The sequence below is a fragment of the Glandiceps talaboti genome, chromosome 18 (assembly GCF_964340395.1).
Source record: "Glandiceps talaboti chromosome 18, keGlaTala1.1, whole genome shotgun sequence".
NCBI classification, from domain to species: Eukaryota; Metazoa; Hemichordata; class Enteropneusta; family Spengelidae; genus Glandiceps; species Glandiceps talaboti.
Window position 1 is genome coordinate 22,023,911 of NC_135566.1, and position 26,825 is coordinate 22,050,735.

At 30.7% G+C, this 26,825-nt stretch overlaps 1 protein-coding gene across 1 annotated transcript in view; it reads left to right on the top strand.

The window, feature by feature from the left end:
* LOC144449831 (phosphatidylinositol 4-kinase alpha-like) overlaps positions 1–26,825 on the top strand; it is a 197,398-nt gene that overhangs the window by 126,135 nt on the left and 44,438 nt on the right. The window contains exons 24-31 of the mRNA XM_078140404.1: positions 2,744–2,902; positions 4,084–4,131; positions 5,007–5,218; positions 9,153–9,277; positions 12,066–12,295; positions 13,765–13,946; positions 14,393–14,525; positions 16,493–16,672. Coding sequence (XP_077996530.1) covers positions 2,744–2,902; positions 4,084–4,131; positions 5,007–5,218; positions 9,153–9,277; positions 12,066–12,295; positions 13,765–13,946; positions 14,393–14,525; positions 16,493–16,672 — 1,269 coding nt within the window. The remainder of the gene's footprint in view (positions 1–2,743; positions 2,903–4,083; positions 4,132–5,006; positions 5,219–9,152; positions 9,278–12,065; positions 12,296–13,764; positions 13,947–14,392; positions 14,526–16,492; positions 16,673–26,825) is intronic.

A 26,825-nucleotide genomic window follows, 5' to 3' on the forward strand; every position in this document is an offset into this window, starting at 1 on the left:
TGATCATTCAATCGAGCAATCATTCAAACAAATAACGATTCAATCAATAAATCAATCGATCCATCAATTGATCAATCAATTACATTCTCGCTGCCCCCTGTGACACGATATATTAAAAGTGGTCACTGGCAGCTAGGCCTGACTTAAAGGTGATTCAAAATGCTCACATTCACTATCGCTAATTTGCTAGACGACATGTTTGTGAAATGCATTCTGGTTTTAAAACTTTTCAAAAGCGTCTGCAAACACCTTAAAATGACCCTTTTTCAGTCACTTCCCTTCGGATTTACTTCGAGAGTTTTCGGGTATTTCCGGTCCCACCTAGACCACCGGATTTTATGACGTCATAAAGAAACATGGATAGCACGTAGCCTATGGCGAGCGTAGTCACTAGGTGAACAAAACTCAACAGCATTGTGAAAAAATACATTGCTAGTGGTTGTAACAGACATCAGTAAACAAAAACTACACTCTACATGTCTTATTAACCAACATTTACCGATATTTACTCACACTTTCTGACTAATTGGCAGTGTCTGTGGGTATAAATGCTAAAATATGATCTCCATATTATGGCAAAATAAATCAAAACGGCTAGACTACAGTGTAGATATACATAAACACTTGTAATGTCGCTCGCGTGTTTCAATTTATTTATCTGATTTTTTTTATTATTTGCCGAGGAGAAGCATTACAATATCTTCGACAGGCATGGCGTCGACAGCATATTATAGCCCACTATACTCGACTATACTCACTGATGTCGCCTTTTGAACGGCGCATTTAGCAACAAAGTAAACATATTTATCTTGAATAAATATACTAGCTATTAGATTGCCATATCATCAGCAATAAAATTGTAAAGAATTGAGGAAATTTCGTGAGTTTAGTGTTGTCATTTACATGACTTTAGCAACTCGTCTGGAAGAAAACTTGTATGGTTTCCCTTGTTGCGATATCACTTAATTTAATGCAACAAGCCTATTTAATATTCATTAGAAGAATTCTGTAACGAATCATGGTATTCGAAGTGTACAGTTTAGGAAACCAACAAATCAAATATCGCGATGTGTTCATGATATCGAGTCAAATACGATTGGACAATATTGACGTCGGCAATCAAGGTCGTGACCCCAGCACATGGTTATGAAAGAAAGCCTGCAACTAGATACTTGGCTAGCCACGTCCGGTCCCGTTTCTCAGGGTTTGTTTTGAAGTTAGAGACGTTATTTCTGTACGACTTGAAGAATTTTACAATATATCTGATTGATAAATATGGATTACATCAACACGTGGATAAATTTAACCCGACACGAATGTGCGCTGTGCTCTCCCGATTCCATACGTACATTGTACATACACAGCTTCAGCTTTGATCGGCGGCCTAGTATGAGCTTACTGCCGCGGCCGCGGTGACTGCACAAAACTTGACAACACTACCCCTCTACCGATATATAATAATCACCTGTATACCGTGATAAAAACAAGCAATAATTCGAGTCCCCAACAAGTCGATGAGACCTACTTCTGTTCTGTCCGATCCGAATGCGAGTTTCTTAGGTTTTATATGGGTTTCAGACTCGGACTAGAGTATTACGCCCTAGACAATAATAGATGTAAACTTGTGTTCACAAGCCAAACATGTGACAATACAAGACCACAACGAAAACTGTGAAAAAAATTGCAGGTCAGTCTCATTTTATATATGGACAACAAAATTAGGTCGGTCACAGTTCCATTTACATGTACATGATGCAATGACTCGGAGCATACTTCCATATGCTCGGAGCAAATCGAATCAATTAGTGTATGGGACCAACAAATATATTGTGGCACATGTCCCGATACGCCTTCTTGAAGTTTCCCATTGGTATTCTAATAGCTAGTATATTTATTCGAGATGAAATATGTTTACTTTGTTGTTAAATGCACTGTTCAAAAGGCGACGCGAGTACGATTGGGCTAAAATATGCCGTCCTTGGCCCGGGATGCCGTCAAACGTCACCACGGTATCGTAATGCTTCTTGTCGGCAAATAATAAAAAATCAGATAAATAAAAGTCAATGAATGTGAAACACGCGACATTACAAGTGTTTATATATATCTAGTCTAGCCGTTTTTGATTTATTTTGCCATAATATGGGGAGATCATATTTTAGCATTTATACCCACAGACACTGCCAATTAGTCAGAAAGTGTGAGTAAATATCGGTAAATGTTGGTTAATAAGACATGTAGAGTGTAGTTTTTGTTTACTGATGTCTGTTACAACCACTAGCAATGTATTTTTTCACAATGCTGTTGAGTTTTGTTCACCTAGTGACTACGCTCGCCATAGGCTACGTGCTATCCATGTCTCTTTATGACGTCATAAAATCCGGTGGTCTAGGTGGGACCGGAAATACCCGAAAACTCTCGAAGTAAATCCGAAGGGAAGTGACTGAAAAAGGGTCATTTTAAGGTGTTTGCAGACGCTTTTGAAAAGTTTTAAAACCAGAATGCATTTCACAAACATGTCGTCTAGCAAATTAGCGATAGTGAATGTGAGCATTTTGAATCACCTTTAAGGTATGATGTACTTAATTGTATTCCATTTTACTGCAACTGTAATTAATATTATGGATTTTAAAAGTTGCAAAACTTCAAATTTTGTTATACCAGACCAAAATTAGTAATCTTACATTTGTTGTCCTTTTAATTATATGATAAAGACAAAAATTAATTCAGTTTGTATGATTTTCAGTTTACACAAGAGATGGCTGCTGCCTGGAAAATGACTGTAGAACTAAAACTAGGAATGTTTGAAGCTGACAAAGCAGAAAATAATCCATTGGCATTCACTGATGACACAATACCCAAACCTGATCCTCCCAATGTTGCACCACATCACATATGGACTACAGTAAGTTGTACAGTTGAATGGGATCATTTGCATATGACAATATATGGGTTTATTTGGTAATTTACTAGGAACTTATAATTTGCATACTATTATAATTAGATCATTTGCATATGACAATATGTGGGTTTATTGGGTAATTTACTAGGAACTTATAATTTGCATACTATTATAATTAGATCATTTGCATATGACAATATATGGGTTTATTTGGTAATTTACTAGGAACTTATAATTTGCATACTATTATAATTAGATCATTTGCATATGACAATATGTGGGTTTATTAGGTAATTTACTAGGAACTTATAATTTGCATACTATTATAATTAGATCATTTGCATATGACAATATATGGGTTTATTTGGTAATTTACTAGGAACTTATAATTTGCATACTATTATAATTAGATCATTTATATATGACAATATATGGGTTTATTGGGTAATTTACTAGGAAGTTATAATTTGCATACTATTATAATTAGATCATTTGCATATGACAATATGTGGGTTTATTGGGTAATTTACTAGGAACTTATAATTTGCATACTATTATAATTAGATCATTTGCATATGGCAATATATGGGTTTATTGGGTAATTTACTAGGAACTTATAATTTGCATACTATTATAATTAGATCATTTGCATATGACAATATATGGGTTTATTGGGTAATTTACTAGGAACTTATAATTTGCATACTATTATAATTAGATCATTTGCATATGGCAATATATGGGTTTATTGGGTAATTTACTAGGAACTTATAATTTGCATACTATTATAATTAGATCATTTGCATATGACAATATATGGGTTTATTGGGTAATTTACTAGGAACTTATAATTTGCATACTATTATAATTAGATCATTTGCATATGGCAATATGTGGGTTAGTAGGTAAATTAATAAGCCTGAAATTAGCATACTATTATATTTAAAATGGCGTAATCAAATACTAAAATGTCAAAGGTCAAAGTCATTGAGCCTACTGTTATATTAACTGCTAATTATAACAGTTATTTGAACTATCTTTAAAGTGATATTTTAAAAAAAACTGAGATAATAGCAAACACTTGGTCCACTGTGCTTGGTCCATTTGATGATATGTTTTATGATTGACAGATATTTAACACATTTCACAATTGATTATTAAATCTACTTTTTTATTGATTGTAGTTCCTGCAACAAAGATTTGAAGCTATCAAATATAGCAGCTCAGATCAGGTAGGAAAATATCTCATTTTTAGAGGGTAGAATTTTCTTTCATTCTAAGAGTGAAAATACTATTTCGTATAAAATGATATAACTGTCAAACTGTACTGAAATGTACCACAGAATCTTAGTGTCAAACTGTACTGAAATGTACCACAGAATCTTAGTGTCAAACTGTACTGAATGTACCACAGAATCTTAGTGTCAAACTGTACTGAATGTACCACAGAATCTTAGTGTCAAACTGTACTGAAATGTACCACAGAATCTTAGTGTCAAACTGTACTGAAATGTACCACAGAATCTTAGTGTCAAACTGTACTGAAATGTACCACAGAATCTTAGTGTCAAACTGTACTGAAATGTACCACAGGATCTTAGTGTCAAACTGTACTGAAATGTACCACAGAATCTTAGTGTCAAACTGTACTGAAATGTACCACAGAATCTTAGTGTCAAACTGTACTGAAATGTACCACAGAATCTTAGTGTCAAACTGTACTGAAATGTACCACATCAATACACTGTCACACACACTGACTTGGTGATACAGTCAAAGTGACTTGTACACACATAAATACAGTGTCACACACACTGACTTGGTGATACAGTCAAAGTGACTTGTACACACATAAATACAGTGTCACACACACACACACACACACACACACACTGACTTGGTGATACAGTCAACGTGACTTGTACACACATAAATACAGTGTCACACACACACACACACACACACACACACACACACACACACACTGACTTGGTGATGATGCATACAGAGTACATATACCTAAATCAAAGAGAAAGTAGTGTTCAGTGAGTTGATGGTGATATTTTTCTTTATTCTAATTTCTACTATTCTTTATTTATTTGATAAGGTTGAAATGTTTGCAATGTTACTACATCAGTCTTTGTCACTGTATGTTGGCTGTAGACCAAGTCATATGAGTCGTCATGTGGCAGCAGCCAGTACAAGATATAGACTACTTACTATGGGTATGTCTATGCTACAAGGTGATATTATAATGCAGTCTACCAAGAAGAATGTACTTAGAGAGAGAATTTATTCAGCTGCATTTGACTTTTTCACGTAAGTTTATTTGATTTGATGATAGTAGTTTTGATGTCAACCTTTAAAAGTTATAAAACAGTGTTTGGTTGAAATGGATGACTTTGACAGTGGATTACTTGGAGATAGTACAAATATGTACATAACTGGATTACTCAGAGATAGTACAAATATGTACATAGCTGGATTACTTGGAGATAGTACAAATATGTCAGAGATAGTACAAATATGTACATAGCTAGATTACTCGGAGATAGTACAAATATGTCAGAGATAGTACAAATATGTACATAGCTGGATTACTCAGAGATAGTACAAATATGTCAGAGATAGTACAAATATGTACATAGCTGGATTACTCAGAGATAGTACAAATATGTACATAGCTGGATTACTCGGAGATAGTACAAATATGTCAGAGATAGTACAAATATGTACATAGCTGGATTACTCGGAGATAGTACAAATATGTACATGGCTGGATTACTCAGAGATAGTACAAATATGTACATAGCTGGATTACTCACAGATAGTACAAATATGTCAGAGATAGTACAAATATGTACATAGCTGGATTACTCGGAGATAGTACAAATATGTACATGGCTGGATTACTCAGAGATAGTACAAATATGTACATAGCTGGATTACTCGGAGATAGTACAAATATGTACTACTGGACTATATCATACTTAGTGGTAGAGGGAACTATTTACTCTTTTCTGGGCAAATAAGTGATATATCATACAATCTTAAATAAGTGATATATCGTACAATCTTAAATAAGTGATATATCGTACAATCTTAAATAAGTGATATATCGTACAATCTTAAATAAGTGATATATCGTACAATCTTAAATAAGTGATATATCGTACAATCTTAAATAAGTGATATATCGTACAATCTTAAATAAGTGATATATCATACAATCTTAAATAAGTGATATATCATACAATCTTAAATAAGTGATATATCGTACAATCTTAAATAAGTGATATATCATACAATCTTAAATAAGTGATATATCATACAATCTTAAATAAGTGATATATCGTACAATCTTAAATAAGTGATATATCGTACAATCTTAAATAAGTGATATATCATACAATCTTAAATAAGTGATATATCGTACAATCTTAAATAAGTGATATATCGTACAATCTTAAATAAGTGATATATCGTACAATCTTAAATAAGTGATATATCATACAATCTTAAATAAGTGATATATCATACAATCTTAAATAAGTGATATATCATACAATCTTAAATAAGTGATATATCATACAATCTTAAATAAGTGATATATCATACAATCTTAAATAAGTGATATATCGTACAATCTTAAATAAGTGATATATCGTACAATCTTAAATAAGTGATATATCATACAATCTTAAATAAGTGATATATCGTACAATCTTAAATAAGTGATATATCGTACAATCTTAAATAAGTGATATATCATACAATCTCAAATAAGTGATATATCATACAATCATAAATAAGTGATATATCGTACAATCTTAAATAAGTGATATATCATACAATCTTAAATAAGTGATATATCATACAATCTTAAATAAGTGATATATCGTACAATCTTAAATAAGTGATATATCGTACAATCTTAAATAAGTGATATATCGTACAATCTTAAATAAGTGATATATCATACAATCTCAAATAAGTGATATATCATACAATCGTAAATAAGTGATATATCGTACAATCTTAAATAAGTGATATATCATACAATCTTAAATAAGTGATATATCATACAATCTTAAATAAGTGATATATCATACAATCGTAAATAAGTGATATATCGTACAATCTTAAATAAGTGATATATCGTACAATCTTAAATAAGTGATATATCGTACAATCTTAAATAAGTGATATATCGTACAATCTTAAATAAGTGATATATCATACAATCTTAAATTAGTGATATATCGTACAATCTTAATAAGTATAAATTACCTGTCTCTACAAAGTCAATCAGTGACCATGATTTTTTAGTTGTCCTTTACTTTGAACCATATACTAAAAAATTACAGTTATTATCATTATCTATCAAACCATATACTAAATATATAATTATTATCATTATCTATCAAACCATATACTAAATATATAATTATTATCATTATCTATCAAACCATATACTAAATATATAATTATTATCATTATCTATCAAACCATATACTAAATATATAATTATTATCATTATCTATCAAACCATAGTAAATATATAATTATTATCATTATCTATCAAACCATAGTAAATATATAATTATTATCATTATCTATCAAACCATAGTAAATATATAATTATTATCATTATCTATCAAACCATATACTAAATATATAATTATTATCATTATCTATCAAACCATAGTAAATATATAATTATTATCATTATCTATCAAACCATAGTAAATATATAATTATTATCATTATCTATCAAACCATAGTAAATATATAATTATTATCATTATCTATCAAACCATAGTAAATATATAATTATTATCATTATCTATCAAACCATAGTAAATATATAATTATTATCATTATCTATCAAACCATATACTAAATATATAATTATTATCATTATCTATCAAACCATATACTAAATATATAATTATTATCATTATCTATCAAACCATATACTAAATATATAATTATTATCATTATCTATCAAACCATATACTAAATATATAATTATTATCATTATCTATCAAACCATATACTAAATATATAATTATTATCATTATCTATCAAACCATATACTAAATATATAATTATTATCATTATCTATCAAACCATATACTAAATATATAATTATTATCATTATCTATCAAACCATATACTAAATATATCATTATTATCATTATCTATCAAACCATATACTAAATATATAATTATTATCATTATCTATCAAACCATATACTAAATATATAATTATTATCATTATCTATCAAACCATATACTAAATATATCATTATTATCATTATCTATCAAACCATATACTAAATATATCATTATTATCATTATCTATCAAACCATATACTAAATATATCATTATTATCATTATCTATCAAACCATATACTAAATATATCATTATTATCATTATCTATCAAACCATATACTAAATATATCATTATTATCATTATCTATCAAACCATATACTAAATATATAATTATTATCATTATCTATCAAACCATAGTAAATATATAATTATTATCATTATCTATCAAACCATATACTAAATATATAATTATCATTATCTATCAAACCATATACTAAATATATAATTATTATCATTATCTATCAAACCATAGTAAATATATCATTATTATCATTATCTATCAAACCATATACTAAATATATCATTATTATCATTATCTATCAAACCATATACTAAATATATAATTATTATCATTATCTATCAAACCATAGTAAATATATAATTATTATCATTATCTATCAAACCATATACTAAATATATAATTATTATCATTATCTATCAAACCATATACTAAATATATAATTATTATCATTATCTATCAAACCATATACTAAATATATAATTATTATCATTATCTATCAAACCATATACTAAATATATAATTATTATCATTATCTATCAAACCATAGTAAATATATAATTATTATCATTATCTATCAAACCATATACTAAATATATAATTATTATCATTATCTATCAAACCATATACTAAATATATAATTGTTATCATTATCTATCAAACCATATACTAAATATATAATTATTATCATTATCTATCAAACCATAGTAAATATATAATTATTATCATTATCTATCAAACCATATACTATATGTAAATATTTGAAGTCATTATCATTATGATTGAATGTGTTGAAAGGGTCATATCTTCATTTCAACTTACATTTGGTTTCAGGGAAACATGTAAATGTCCAACACAGACCACAGCTGAGTTAAGAGAAGACATTAAAGTTTTGATCAAATTCTGGCAAGCCATGCATTCTGATAAGAAGTATCTGAGATATAGTGTTATATCTACAGGTAAAGTATGGTTCTAGATAGTAATTGGGATGTCAAGATTGTACAACAGCTGACTTTGTCACAAATTTGGGCTTAAAAAAGAGCTGATGTTAAGAGAAGTTGGATAGATATGGCAGAGGAATTTAACATTTGAAGAATAGATAGCCGAGGGAAGGGATGGCAATAGTTGTAGACTTGCCGGTATACATTTGAGGAATAGATAGCCAAAGGAAGGGATGGCAATAGTTGTAGACTTGCCTCTATAAATTTGAGGAATAGATAACTGAGGGAAGGGATGGCAATAGTTGTAGACTTGCCTCTATACATTTGAGGAATAGATAGCTGAGGGAAGGGATGGAAATAGTTGTAGCCTTGCCTCTATACATTTGAGGAATAGATAGCCAAGGGAAGGGATGGCAATAGTTGTAGACTTGCCTCTATACATTTGAGGAATAGATAACTGAGGGAAGGGATGGTAATAGTTGTAGACTTGCCTCTATACATTTGAGGAATAGATAACTGAGGGAAGAGATGGAAATAGTTGTAGACTTGCCTCTATACATTTGAGGAATAGATAACTGAGGGAAGGGATGGTAATAGTTGTAGACTTGCCTCTATAAATTTGAGGAATAGATAGCTGAGGGAAGGGATGGCAATAGTTGTAGACTTGCCTCTATACATTTGAGGAATAGATAGCCAAGGGAAGGGATGGCAATAGTTGTAGACTTGCCTCTATAAATTTGAGGAATAGATAGCCGAGGGAAGGGATGGCAATAGTTGTAGACTTGCCTCTATACATTTGAGGAATAGATAGCTGAGGGAAGGGATGGTAACAGTTGTAGACTTGCCTCTATACATTTGAGGAATAGATAACTGAGGGAAGGGATGGCAATAGTTGTAGACTTGCCTCTATACATTTGAGGAATAGATAACTGAGGGAAGGGATGGCAATAGTTGTAGACTTGCCTCTATACATTTGAGGAATAGATAGCCAAGGGAAGGGATGGCAATAGTTGTAGACTTGCCTCTATACATTTGAGGAATAGATAACTGAGGGAAGGGATGGCAATAGTTGTAGACTTGCCTCTATACATTTGAGGAATAGATAGCCAAGGGAAGGGATGGCAATAGTTGTAGACTTGCCTCTATACATTTGAGGAATAGATAACTGAGGGAAGGGATGGCAATAGTTGTAGACTTGCCTCTATACATTTGAGGAATAGATAGCCAAGGGAAGGGATAGCAATAGTTGTAGACTTGCCTCTATACATTTGAGGAATAGATAACTGAGGGAAGGGATGGCAATAGTTGTAGACTTGCCTCTATACATTTGAGGAATAGATAGCCAAGGGAAGGGATGGCAATAGTTGTAGACTTGCCTCTATACATTTGAGGAATAGATAGCTGAGGGAAGGGATGGCAATAGTTGTAGACTTGCCTCTATACATTTGAGGAATAGATAACTGAGGGAAGAGATGGCAATAGTTGTAGACTTGCCTCTATACATTTGAGGAATAGATAGCCAAGGGAAGGGATGGCAATAGTTGTAGACTTGCCTCTATACATTTGAGGAATAGATAGCCAAGGGAAGGGATGGCAATAGTTGTAGACTTGCCTCTATACATTTGAGGAATAGATAACTGAGGGAAGGGATGGCAATAGTTGTAGACTTGCCTCTATACATTTGAGGAATAGATAACTGAGGGAAGGGATGGCAATAGTTGTAGACTTGCCTCTATACATTTGCAAAGTAAATGAAATCATGTTCTGTAATCAATTATGTCAGTAAATTTAGACTACATGTAGTCAAAAATTATGGTTTTTAGAAAGGCGGTATTCTTAAAAAGTATGAAAAGTGGTGAAAAGCCTGTAAATGTTTTCAAACTGTATAATTATCTTGGAATACAAGGCTTTCTTGGTCACCTGCCAAGGAGGACCTGTCTTCAAAAGGAAATAAGGCTATTTATCAAATACAAGTAAAACAATCAAAAGAATATTCAATCAAATACATCAGTAATTACATGGAACTGGTGGAGGTTGTAGAAATAGTTTGCCCGAACTAGTCTAGCTCACAACCCTTACAGAAGGAGTTAAGTCGAAAATACTGGGTGAAACTCAGGTAGCAGAAATTTTTTTTAAAAATGTGATAAGAATAATTGTCAAAATATTGCTTTGCATGAACAAATAAATAAGATTCACAACAACAACAACAACAACAACAACAACAACATGACCACCACACCTAACAACACATAAATGGTGGTGTATTTCACAAAGATAACAGGGATTAACAAACAATTGAATAAACATTCAAAAAATGTATATAAATGTGCCTAGCAACAAGACCATGCCCATAGCAACAGCCAAATGATCACGTATATTGCAAAGATAACGGATTAATAGACAAATGAATAAACATTCAAAAAATGTATGTAAATTTGCCTAGCAACAAGACCATGCCTATAGCAACAGCCAAAGGATTACACATATTGCAAAGATAACAACAGGGATTAATAGACAAATTAATAAACATTCAAAATATGTATGGAAATATACCTAGCAACAAGACCACACCCATAGCAACAGCAAAATTATCACATATATTGCAAAGATAAATCAGGGATTCGTAGACAAGTGAACAAACATTGAAAAATGTATGCAAATATGTCTAGCAACATGACCACGCCCATAGCAACAGCTAAATGATTGCGTGTGGTAGATTTCCACTTTCTTGTGTATAACATATAAAGTGACTTAGCAACTCAGGTCAATTGTACATGTATAACAGCTAAAAACATTTATATTACAGAGCCTACAGATAGTGGGTTAGGGTCCACTTTAAGTACAATACCAGTTGATCTGAGAGCTAGTGCAGAGTTTACTCCACGACAACCTGCTGGCTGGATGAACACTGTGCCATTGACTAGTAACATGTCAGTTATGTCCAAAAGATCATCAACCACCAGGAAAAGTCCCGGAGGAACAGATTATTTTGTTAAAGATTATATGAAGCGAAGGAATCTGATCTTGTCTCTAGTCGTAAGTATATATGTGTAGGATCTGATATTGTCTATACTAATAAGCATATACGAGTAGGATCTGATATTGTCTATACTAATAAGCATATACGAGTAGGATCTGATATTGTCTATACTAATAAGCATATACGAGTAGGATCTGATATTGTCTATACTAATAAGCATATACGAGTAGGATCTGATATTGTCTATACTAATAAGCATATACAAGTAGGATCTGATATTGTCTATACTAATAAGCATATACGAGTAGGATCTGATATTGTCTATACTAATAAGCATATACGAGTAGGATCTGATATTGTCTATACTAATAAGCATATACGAGTAGGATCTGATATTGTCTATACTAATAAGCATATACAAGTAGGATCTGATATTGTCTATACTAATAAGCATATACGAGTAGGATCTGATATTGTCTATACTAATAAGCATATACGAGTAGGATCTGATATTGTCTATACTAATAAGCATATACAAGTAGGATCTGATATTGTCTATACTAATAAGCATATACGAGTAGGATCTGATATTGTCTATACTAATAAGCATATACGAGTAGGATCTGATATTGTCTATACTAATAAGCATATACGAGTAGGATCTGATATTGTCTATACTAATAAGCATATACGTGTATATGATCTGGTATTGTCTGTACTTGTAAGTATATATTACATGGTATAGACTCTGGTATTGTCTATACTAGTAAGTATATGCATGATATACCGATAGACTCTGGTATTGTCTATACTAGTATAGAATCTGGTATTGTCTATATTAGTAAGTATATACATGGTATACCGATAAACTCTGGTAATTGTCTATACTAGTATAGAATCTGGTAATTGTCTATACTAGTATAGAATCTAGTAATTGTCTATACTAGTATAGAATCTGGTAATTGTCTATACTAGTATAGAATCTAGTAATTGTCTATACTAGTATAGAATCTGGTAATTGTCTATACTAGTATAGAATCTAGTAATTGTCTATACTAGTATAGAATCTGGTAATTGTCTATACTAGTATAGAATCTAGTAATTGTCTATACTAGTATAGAATCTGGTAATTGTCTATACTAGTATAGAATCTGGTAATTGTCTATACTAGTATAGAATCTAGTAATTGTCTATACTAGAGTCTGGTAATTGTCTATACTAGTATAGAATCTGGTAATTGTCTATACTAGTATAGAATCTAGTAATTGTCTATACTAGTATAGAATCTAGTAATTGTCTATTCTAGAGTCTGGTAATTGTCTATACTAGTAAGTATATACATGGTATAGAATCTGGCAATTGTCTATACTAGTAAGTATATACAGTGATGGTATACTTAAGATCTGGTATGTCTTTTGTTGAGTCTCTTGTTTATTCATTTATTGTAAATAAAATATTGTAAATTTGTAATTATCTTTCTCTTATGTTCTATTGTAACCTTGACCTGACCTGACCTGGGTGATAGGCCAATGAGATTGAAAGATTGGCTACTTGGAGTAATCCTATTGGTTCACAAGATTTGAATATTGAAGGAGAAGACAATATTGGTACCTGGAGAGCACAGGTGATATCCGAAAGAACCTGGCGTGATAATGTCAGACTAGCCTGGGAAATATCACCATATTTGGCATGTGAATTACCAAGAAGGTCAGAATAAGTACACGTACACAAGTTGAATACTAAATGTATTTTACAAGAGGTGAACTATTGAACAAACAATCATGCTAGATTATCCTTGTTTAACTACTGCACCAGTAATTTTATTGACAATGTCATCTTATACATTATTTACATACTATTAAATAGCCTGTACTATTGAATGTCTAGCTAAATCTCCCTATTTTTCTAATTCTTGGTTGAATGACGTACTCTGGTAGTGATGGCAATTTAGTGGTTTACAATTTTGTAGATGATGGTTAAGTGTGATTGCTTCCATCTTTCTGTTAAAGTTGGCAGCCCAATACTTATCTCGCATGGATGTCCTACTTTCCTTCACTGTTATAGTTTCCACAAGTGAAATGCACTGTCCTTTGTTGAACTTTTTCTAGGCTGGCAATTTGATCTGCAGTACACGTTCATTTCAATTTATATAGATTTAAGAACTCTGATGCCATGACCAAGGAGGTGATCAGGTTGGTGAGACTTCATCCACTGGCTGTCAATGATTCGTCTGATAATCTGCGCTACTTAGTGACAGAACATAGTGTAGAGGCAGATGCACCAGAGGTGAGAAAATGACTAAGAGTTATACATGATGTATAGTACAGACCTAGATAGTACATGATGTATAGTACAGACCTAGATAGTACATGATGTATAGTACAGACCTAGATAGTACATGATGTATAGTACAGACCTAGATAGTATATGATGTATAGTACAGACCTAGATAGTATATGATGTATAGTACAGACCTAGATAGTATATGATGTATAGTACAGACCTAGATAGTACATGATGTATAGTACAGACCTAGATAGTACATGATGTATAGTACCGACCTAGATAGTATATGATGTATAGTACAGACCTAGATAGTATATGATGTATAGTACAGACCTAGATAGTATATGATGTATAGTACAGACCTAGATAGTACATGATGTATAGTACAGACCTAGATAGTACATGATGTATAGTACAGACCTAGATAGTATATGATGTATAGTACAGACCTAGATAGTATATGATGTATAGTACAGACCTAGATAGTATATGATGTATAGTACAGACCTAGATAGTACATGATGTATAGTACAGACCTAGATAGTACATGATGTATAGTACAGACCTAGATAGTATATGATGTATAGTACAGACCTAGATAGTATATGATGTATAGTACAGACCTAGATAGTATATGATGTATAATACAGACCTAGATAGTATATGATGTATAGTACAGACCTAGATAGTATATGATGTATAGTACAGACCTAGATAGTATATGATGTATAGTACAGACCTAGATAGTATATGATGTATAGTACAGACCTAGATAGTATATGATGTATAGTACAGACCTAGATAGTACATGATGTATAGTACAGACCTAGATAGTATATGATGTATAGTACAGACCTAGATAGTATATGATGTATAGTACAGACCTAGATAGTACATGATGTATAGTACAGACCTAGATAGTATATGATGTATAGTACAGACCTAGATAGTATATGATGTATAGTACAGACCTAGATAGTATATGATGTATAGTACAGACCTAGATAGTACATGATGTATAGTACAGACCTAGATAGTACATGATGTATAGTACAGACCTAGATAGTATATGATGTATAGTACAGACCTAGATAGTATATGATGTATAGTACAGACCTAGATAGTATATGATGTATAGTACAGACCTAGATAGTATATGATGTATAGTACAGACCTAGATAGTATATGATGTATAGTACAGACCTAGATAGTATATGATGTATAGTACAGACCTAGATAGTATATGATGTATAGTACAGACCTAGATAGTATATGATGTATAGTACAGACCTAGATAGTACATGATGTATAGTACAGACCTAGATAGTATATGATGTATAGTACAGACCTAGATAGTATATGATGTATAGTACAGACCTAGATAGTATATGATGTATAGTACAGACCTAGATAGTATATGATGTATAGTACAGACCTAGATAGTATATGATGTATAGTACAGACCTAGATAGTATATGATGTATAGTACAGACCTAGATAAATATCAGACAATGAAATCATTTGACAAAAAAGAGGATAAATAATACAGTAACTTATTGGAACATAATGACAAATGAAATAAAAATTACAAACTAAGATAATAGCATCTTCTCTCTGAGAAGAAAAAGCTTTGAATACAAAAATAGACAAACAAAAAATTGGAAGTTGTTATGTTCCCCTTGATTTCTGGTCAAAAGTAAGATTATTGCATTTTTCTTGTGTTGGTTACTGTGTGAAATAGTTTGGTATTAGTTCCTTTGTAAAAGACTGGTATAAAGGACAAAATAACAAAACATGCCGTCTTGTTTATACCAACTTATATTTTTACAGTTCTACCACTGTAATGTAAGGTGTTCAAGTTATTTATGTACTCTTATTGATATATCAACGTAATTGTAAATCAACTTGACACAATACCAGTCATCATAGCCTGATTTTGAAAACAAAGTATTGTTTTGTTCTTGAAGTTAACACATTCACTGGTGTGGAAGACAGTGCCCCCAGTGGTGGCACTAGGTTATTTTAGCAGACAGTTCCCACCTCATCCACTGACAGCACAGTATGCTATCCGAGTATTGAGATCAGCACCTACAGAACTTCTGTTGTCATTGGTGCCACAGCTTGTACAGGCTGTCAGATATGATACAGTAAGTATGGCTGACATTGTGTCAACTCAGATTATAATAATATGATACAGTAAGTATGGCTTACATTATGTCAACTCAGATTATAATAATATGATACAGTAAGTATGGCTTACATTATGTCAACTCAGATTATAATAATATGATACAGTAAGTATGGCTGACATTATGTCAACTCAGATTATAATAATACGATACAGTAAGTATGGCTGACATTGTGTCAACTCAGATTATAATAATATGATACAGTAAGTATGGCTGACATTGTGTCAACTCAGATTATAATAATATGATACAGTAAGTATGGCTGACATTGTGTCAACTCAGATTATAATAATATGATACAGTAAGTATGGCTGACATTGTGTCAACTTAGATTATAATAATATGATACAGTAAGTATGGCTGACATTGTGTCAACTTAGATTATAATAATATGATACAGTAAGTATGGCTGACATTGTGTCAACTTAGATTATAATAATATGATACAGTAAGTATGGCTGACATTGTGTCAACTCAGATTATAATAATATGATACAGTAAGTATGGCTGACATTGTGTCAACTTAGATTATAATAATATGATACAGTAAGTATGGCTGACATTATGTCAACTCAGATTATAATAATATACAGTAGGTATGGCTGACATTATGTCAACTCAGATTATAATAATATGATACAGTAAGTATGGCTGACATTGTGTCAACTCAGATTATAATAATATGATACAGTAAGTATTGCTGACATTGTGTCAACTCAGATTATAATAATATGATACAGTAAGTATGGCTGACATTGTGTCAACTCAGATTATAATAATATGATACAGTAAGTATGGCTGACATTGTGTCAACTCAGATTATAATAATATGATACAGTAAGTATGGCTGACATTATGTCAACTCAGATTATAATAATATGATACAGTAAGTATGGCTGACATTGTGTCAACTTAGATTATAATAATATGATACAGTAAGTATGGCTGACATTATGTCAACTCAGATTATAATAATATGATACAGTAAGTATGGCTGACATTGTGTCAACTCAGATTATAATAATATGATACAGTAAGTATGGCTGACATTGTGTCAACTCAGATTATAATAATATGATACAGTAAGTATGGCTGACATTATGTCAACTCAGATTATAATAATATGATACAGTAAGTATGGCTGACATTGTGTCAACTCAGATTATAATAATATGATACAGTAAGTATGGCTGACATTATGTCAACTCAGATTATAATAATATGATACAGTAAGTATGGCTGACATTGTGTCAACTCAGATTATAATAATATGATACAGTAAGTATGGCTGACATTGTGTCAACTCAGATTATAATAATATGATACAGTAAGTATGGCTGACATTATGTCAACTCAGATTATAATAATATGATACAGTAAGTATGGCTGACATTGTGTCAACTCAGATTATAATAATATGATACAGTAAGTATGGCTGACATTATGTCAACTCAGATTATAATAATATGATACAGTAAGTATGGCTGACATTGTGTCAACTCAGATTATAATAATATGATACAGTAAGTATGGCTGACATTATGTCAACTCAGATTATAATAATATGATACAGTAAGTATGGCTGACATTGTGTCAACTCAGATTATAATAATATGATACAGTAAGTATGGCTGACATTGTGTCAACTCAGATTATAATAATATGATACAGTAGGTATGGCTGACATTGTGTCAACTCAGATTATAATAATATGATACAGTAGGTATGGCTGACATTATGTCAACTCAGATTATAATAATATGATACAGTAAGTATGGCTGACATTATGTCAACTCAGATTATAATAATATGATACAGTAAGTATGGCTGACATTATGTCAACTCAGATTATAATAATATGATACAGTAAGTATGGCTGACATTATGTCAACTCAGATTATAATAATATGATACAGTAAGTATGGCTGACATTATGTCAACTCAGATTATAATAATATGATACAGTAAGTATGGCTGACATTATGTCAACTCAGATTATAATAATATGATACAGTAAGTATGGCTGACATTATGTCAACTCAGATTATAATAATATGATACAGTAAGTATGGCTGACATTATGTCAACTCAGATTATAATAATATGATACAGTAAGTATGGCTGACATTATGTCAACTCAGATTATAATAATATGATACAGTAGGTATGGCTGACATTGTGTCAACTCAGATTATAATAATATGATACAGTAAGTATGGCTTACATTATGTCAACTCAGATTATAATAATATGATACAGTAAGTATGGCTGACATTATGTCAACTCAGATTATAATAATATGATACAGTAAGTATGGCTGACATTATGTCAACTTAGATTATAATAATATGATACAGTAAGTATGGCTGACATTGTGTCAACTCAGATTATAATAATATGATACAGTAAGTATGGCTGACATTATGTCAACTCAGATTATAATAATATGATACAGTAAGTATGGCTGACATTGTGTCAACTCAGATTATAATAATATGATACAGTAAGTATGGCTGACATTGTGTCAACTCAGATTATAATAATATGATACAGTAAGTATGGCTGACATTGTGTCAACTCAGATTATAATAATATGATACAGTAAGTATGGCTGACATTGTGTCAACTTAGATTATAATAATATGATACAGTAAGTATGGCTGACATTGTGTCAACTTAGATTATAATAATATGATACAGTAAGTATGGCTGACATTGTGTCAACTTAGATTATAATAATATGATACAGTAAGTATGGCTGACATTGTGTCAACTCAGATTATAATAATATGATACAGTAAGTATGGCTGACATTGTGTCAACTTAGATTATAATAATATGATACAGTAAGTATGGCTGACATTATGTCAACTCAGATTATAATAATATACAGTAGGTATGGCTGACATTATGTCAACTCAGATTATAATAATATGATACAGTAAGTATGGCTGACATTGTGTCAACTCAGATTATAATAATATGATACAGTAAGTATGGCTGACATTGTGTCAACTCAGATTATAATAATATGATACAGTAAGTATGGCTGACATTGTGTCAACTCAGATTATAATAATATGATACAGTAAGTATGGCTGACATTGTGTCAACTCAGATTATAATAATATGATACAGTAAGTATGGCTGACATTATGTCAACTCAGATTATAATAATATGATACAGTAAGTATGGCTGACATTGTGTCAACTTAGATTATAATAATATGATACAGTAAGTATGGCTGACATTATGTCAACTCAGATTATAATAATATGATACAGTAAGTATGGCTGACATTGTGTCAACTCAGATTATAATAATATGATACAGTAAGTATGGCTGACATTGTGTCAACTCAGATTATAATAATATGATACAGTAAGTATGGCTGACATTATGTCAACTCAGATTATAATAATATGATACAGTAAGTATGGCTGACATTGTGTCAACTCAGATTATAATAATATGATACAGTAAGTATGGCTGACATTATGTCAACTCAGATTATAATAATATGATACAGTAAGTATGGCTGACATTGTGTCAACTCAGATTATAATAATATGATACAGTAAGTATGGCTGACATTATGTCAACTCAGATTATAATAATATGATACAGTAAGTATGGCTGACATTGTGTCAACTCAGATTATAATAATATGATACAGTAAGTATGGCTGACATTATGTCAACTCAGATTATAATAATATGATACAGTAAGTATGGCTGACATTGTGTCAACTCAGATTATAATAATATGATACAGTAAGTATGGCTGACATTGTGTCAACTCAGATTATAATAATATGATACAGTAGGTATGGCTGACATTGTGTCAACTCAGATTATAATAATATGATACAGTAGGTATGGATGACATTATGTCAACTCAGATTATAATAATATGATACAGTAAGTATGGCTGACATTATGTCAACTCAGATTATAATAATATGATACAGTAAGTATGGCTGACATTGTGTCAACTCAGATTATAATAATATGATACAGTAAGTATGGCTGACATTGTGTCAACTCAGATTATAATAATATGATACAGTAAGTATGGCTGACATTGTGTCAACTCAGATTATAATAATATGATACAGTAAGTATGGCTGACATTATGTCAACTCAGATTATAATAATATGATACAGTAAGTATGGCTGACATTGTGTCAACTTAGATTATAATAATATGATACAGTAAGTATGGCTGACATTATGTCAACTCAGATTATAATAATATGATACAGTAAGTATGGCTGACATTGTGTCAACTCAGATTATAATAATATGATACAGTAAGTATGGCTGACATTGTGTCAACTCAGATTATAATAATATGATACAGTAAGTATGGCTGACATTATGTCAACTCAGATTATAATAATATGATACAGTAAGTATGGCTGACATTGTGTCAACTCAGATTATAATAATATGATACAGTAAGTATGGCTGACATTATGTCAACTCAGATTATAATAATATGATACAGTAAGTATGGCTGACATTGTGTCAACTCAGATTATAATAATATGATACAGTAAGTATGGCTGACATTATGTCAACTCAGATTATAATAATATGATACAGTAAGTATGGCTGACATTGTGTCAACTCAGATTATAATAATATGATACAGTAAGTATGGCTGACATTATGTCAACTCAGATTATAATAATATGATACAGTAAGTATGGCTGACATTGTGTCAACTCAGATTATAATAATATGATACAGTAAGTATGGCTGACATTGTGTCAACTCAGATTATAATAATATGATACAGTAGGTATGGCTGACATTGTGTCAACTCAGATTATAATAATATGATACAGTAGGTATGGCTGACATTATGTCAACTCAGATTATAATAATATGATACAGTAAGTATGGCTGACATTATGTCAACTCAGATTATAATAATATGATACAGTAAGTATGGCTGACATTATGTCAACTCAGATTATAATAATATGATACAGTAAGTATGGCTGACATTATGTCAACTCAGATTATAATAATATGATACAGTAAGTATGGCTGACATTATGTCAACTCAGATTATAATAATATGATACAGTAAGTATGGCTGACATTATGTCAACTCAGATTATAATAATATGATACAGTAAGTATGGCTGACATTATGTCAACTCAGATTATAATAATATGATACAGTAAGTATGGCTGACATTATGTCAACTCAGATTATAATAATATGATACAGTAAGTATGGCTGACATTATGTCAACTCAGATTATAATAATATGATACAGTAGGTATGGCTGACATTGTGTCAACTCAGATTATAATAATATGATACAGTAAGTATGGCTTACATTATGTCAACTCAGATTATAATAATATGATACAGTAAGTATGGCTGACATTATGTCAACTCAGATTATAATAATATGATACAGTAAGTATGGCTGACATTATGTCAACTTAGATTATAATAATATGATACAGTAAGTATGGCTGACATTGTGTCAACTCAGATTATAATAATATGATACAGTAAGTATGGCTGACATTATGTCAACTCAGATTATAATAATATGATACAGTAAGTATGGCTGACATTATGTCAACTCAGATTATAATAATATGATACAGTAAGTATGGCTGACATTATGTCAACTCAGATTATAATAATATGATACAGTAAGTATGGCTGACATTGTGTCAACTCAGATTATAATAATATGATACAGTAAGTATGGCTGACATTGTGTCAACTCAGATTATAATAATATGATACAGTAAGTATGGCTGACATTATGTCAACTCAGATTATAATAATATGATACAGTAAGTATGGCTGACATTATGTCAACTCAGATTATAATAATATGATACAGTAAGTATGGCTGACATTATGTCAACTCAGATTATAATAATATGATACAGTAAGTATGGCTGACATTATGTCAACTCAGATTATAATAATATGATACAGTAAGTATGGCTGACATTGTGTCAACTCAGATTATAATAATATGATACAGTAAGTATGGCTTACATTGTGTCAACTCAGATTATAATAATATGATACAGTAAGTATGGCTGACATTGTGTCAACTCAGATTATAATAATATGATACAGTAGGTATGGCTGACATTGTGTCAACTCAGATTATAATAATATGATACAGTAAGTATGGCTGACATTGTGTCAACTTAGATTATAATAATATGATACAGTAAGTATGGCTGACATTGTGTCAACTCAGATTATAATAATATGATACAGTAAGTATGGCTGACATTGTGTCAACTCAGATTATAATAATATGATACAGTAAGTATGGCTGACATTGTGTCAACTTAGATTATAATAATATGATACAGTAAGTATGGCTGACATTATGTCAACTCAGATTATAATAATATGATACAGTAAGTATGGCTGACATTATGTCAACTCAGATTATAATAATATGATACAGTAAGTATGGCTGACATTATGTCAACTCAGATTATAATAATATGATACAGTAAGTATGGCTGACATTGTGTCAACTCAGATTATAATAATATGATACAGTAAGTATGGCTGACATTGTGTCAACTCAGATTATAATAATATGATACAGTAAGTATGGCTGACATTATGTCAACTCAGATTATAATAATATGATACAGTAAGTATGGCTGACATTATGTCAACTCAGATTATAATAATATGATACAGTAAGTATGGCTGACATTATGTCAACTCAGATTATAATAATATGATACAGTAAGTATGACTGACATTATGTCAACTCAGATTATAATAATATGATACAGTAAGTATGGCTTACATTATGTCAACTCAGATTATAATAATATGATACAGTAAGTATGGCTGACATTATGTCAACTCAGATTATAATAATATGATACAGTAAGTATGGCTGACATTATGTCAACTCAGATTATAATAATATGATACAGTAAGTATGGCTGACATTGTGTCAACTTAGATTATAATAATATGATACAGTAAGTATGGCTTACATTGTGTCAACTTAGATTATAATAATATGATACAGTAAGTATGGCTGACATTGTGTCAACTCAGATTATAATAATATGATACAGTAAGTATGGCTGACATTATGTCAACTCAGATTATAATAATATGATACAGTAAGTATGGCTGACATTATGTCAACTCAGATTATAATAATATGATACAGTAAGTATGGCTGACATTGTGTCAACTCAGATTATAATAATATGATACAGTAAGTATGGCTGACATTGTGTCAACTTAGATTATAATAATATGATACAGTAAGTATGGCTGACATTGTGTCAACTTAGATTATAATAATATGATACAGTAAGTATGGCTGACATTATGTCAACTCAGATTATAATAATATGATACAGTAAGTATGGCTGACATTGTGTCAACTCAGATTATAATAATATGATACAGTAAGTATGGCTGACATTATGTCAACTCAGATTATAATAATATGATACAGTAAGTATGGCTGACATTGTGTCAACTCAGATTATAATAATATGATACAGTAAGTATGGCTGACATTATGTCAACTCAGATTATAATAATATGATACAGTAAGTATGGCTGACATTGTGTCAACTCAGATTATAATAATATGATACAGTAAGTATGGCTGACATTGTGTCAACTTAGATTATAATAATATGATACAGTAAGTATGGCTGACATTGTGTCAACTCAGATTATAATAATATGATACAGTAAGTATGGCTGACATTATGTCAACTCAGATTATAATAATATGATACAGTAAGTATGGCTGACATTATGTCAACTCAGATTATAATAATATGATACAGTAAGTATGGCTGACATTATGTCAACTCAGATTATAATAATATGATACAGTAAGTATGGCTGACATTATGTCAACTCAGATTATAATAATATGATACAGTAAGTTTGGCTGACATTATGTCAACTCAGATTATAATAATATGATACAGTAAGTATGGCTGACATTATGTCAACTCAGATTATAATAATATGATACAGTAAGTATGGCTGACATTGTGTCAACTCAGATTATAATAATATGATACAGTAAGTATGGCTGACATTGTGTCAACTCAGATTATAATAATATGATACAGTAAGTATGGCTGACATTATGTCAACTCAGATTATAATAATATGATACAGTAAGTATGGCTGACATTATGTCAACTCAGATTATAATAATATGATACAGTAAGTATGGCTGACATTGTGTCAACTCAGATTATAATAATATGATACAGTAAGTATGGCTGACATTGTGTCAACTCAGATTATAATAATATGATACAGTAAGTATGGCTGACATTATGTCAACTCAGATTATAATAATATGATACAGTAAGTATGGCTGACATTGTGTCAACTCAGATTATAATAATATGATACAGTAAGTATGGCTGACATTATGTCAACTCAGATTATAATAATATGATACAGTAAGTATGGCTGACATTGTGTCAACTCAGATTATAATAATATGATACAGTAAGTATGGCTGACATTGTGTCAACTCAGATTATAATAATATGATACAGTAAGTATGGCTGACATTATGTCAACTCAGATTATAATAATATGATACAGTAAGTATGGCTGACATTATGTCAACTCAGATTATAATAATATGATACAGTAAGTATGGCTGACATTATGTCAACTCAGATTATAATAATATGATACAGTAAGTATGGCTGACATTATGTCAACTCAGATTATAATAATATTATACAGTAAGTATGGCTGACATTGTGTCAACTCAGATTATAATAATATGATACAGTAAGTATGGCTGACATTATGTCAACTCAGATTATAATAATATGATACAGTAAGTATGGCTGACATTATGTCAACTCAGATTATAATAATATGATACAGTAAGTATGGCTGACATTGTGTCAACTCAGATTATAATAATATGATACAGTAAGTATGGCTGACATTATGTCAACTCAGATTATAATAATATGATACAGTAAGTATGGCTGACATTGTGTCAACTCAGATTATAATAATATGATACAGTAAGTATGGCTGACATTGTGTCAACTTAGATTATAATAATATGATACAGTAAGTATGGCTGACATTATGTCAACTCAGATTATAATAATATGATACAGTAAGTATGGCTGACATTATGTCAACTCAGATTATAATAATATGATACAGTAAGTATGGCTGACATTGTGTCAACTCAGATTATAATAATATGATACAGTAAGTATGGCTGACATTGTGTCAACTTAGATTATAATAATATGATACAGTAAGTATGGCTGACATTGTGTCAACTCAGATTATAATAATATGATACAGTAAGTATGGCTGACATTATGTCAACTCAGATTATAATAATATGATACAGTAAGTATGGCTGACATTATGTCAACTCAGATTATAATAATATGATACAGTAAGTATGGCTGACATTATGTCAACTCAGATTATAATAATATGATACAGTAAGTATGGCTGACATTATGTCAACTCAGATTATAATAATATGATACAGTAAGTATGGCTGACATTGTGTCAACTCAGATTATAATAATATGATACAGTAAGTATGGCTGACATTATGTCAACTCAGATTATAATAATATGATACAGTAAGTATGGCTGACATTATGTCAACTCAGATTATAATAATATGATACAGTAAGTATGGCTGACATTATGTCAACTCAGATTATAATAATATGATACAGTAAGTATGGCTGACATTATGTCAACTCAGATTATAATAATATGATACAGTAAGTATGGCTGACATTATGTCAACTCAGATTATAATAATATGATACAGTAGGTATGGCTGACATTATGTCAACTCAGATTATAATAATATGATACAGTAAGTATGGCTGACATTGTGTCAACTCAGATTATAATAATATGATACAGTAAGTATGGCTGACATTATGTCAACTCAGATTATAATAATATGATACAGTAAGTATGGCTGACATTATGTCAACTCAGATTATAATAATATGATACAGTAAGTATGGCTGACATTATGTCAACTCAGATTATAATAATATGATACAGTAAGTATGGCTGATA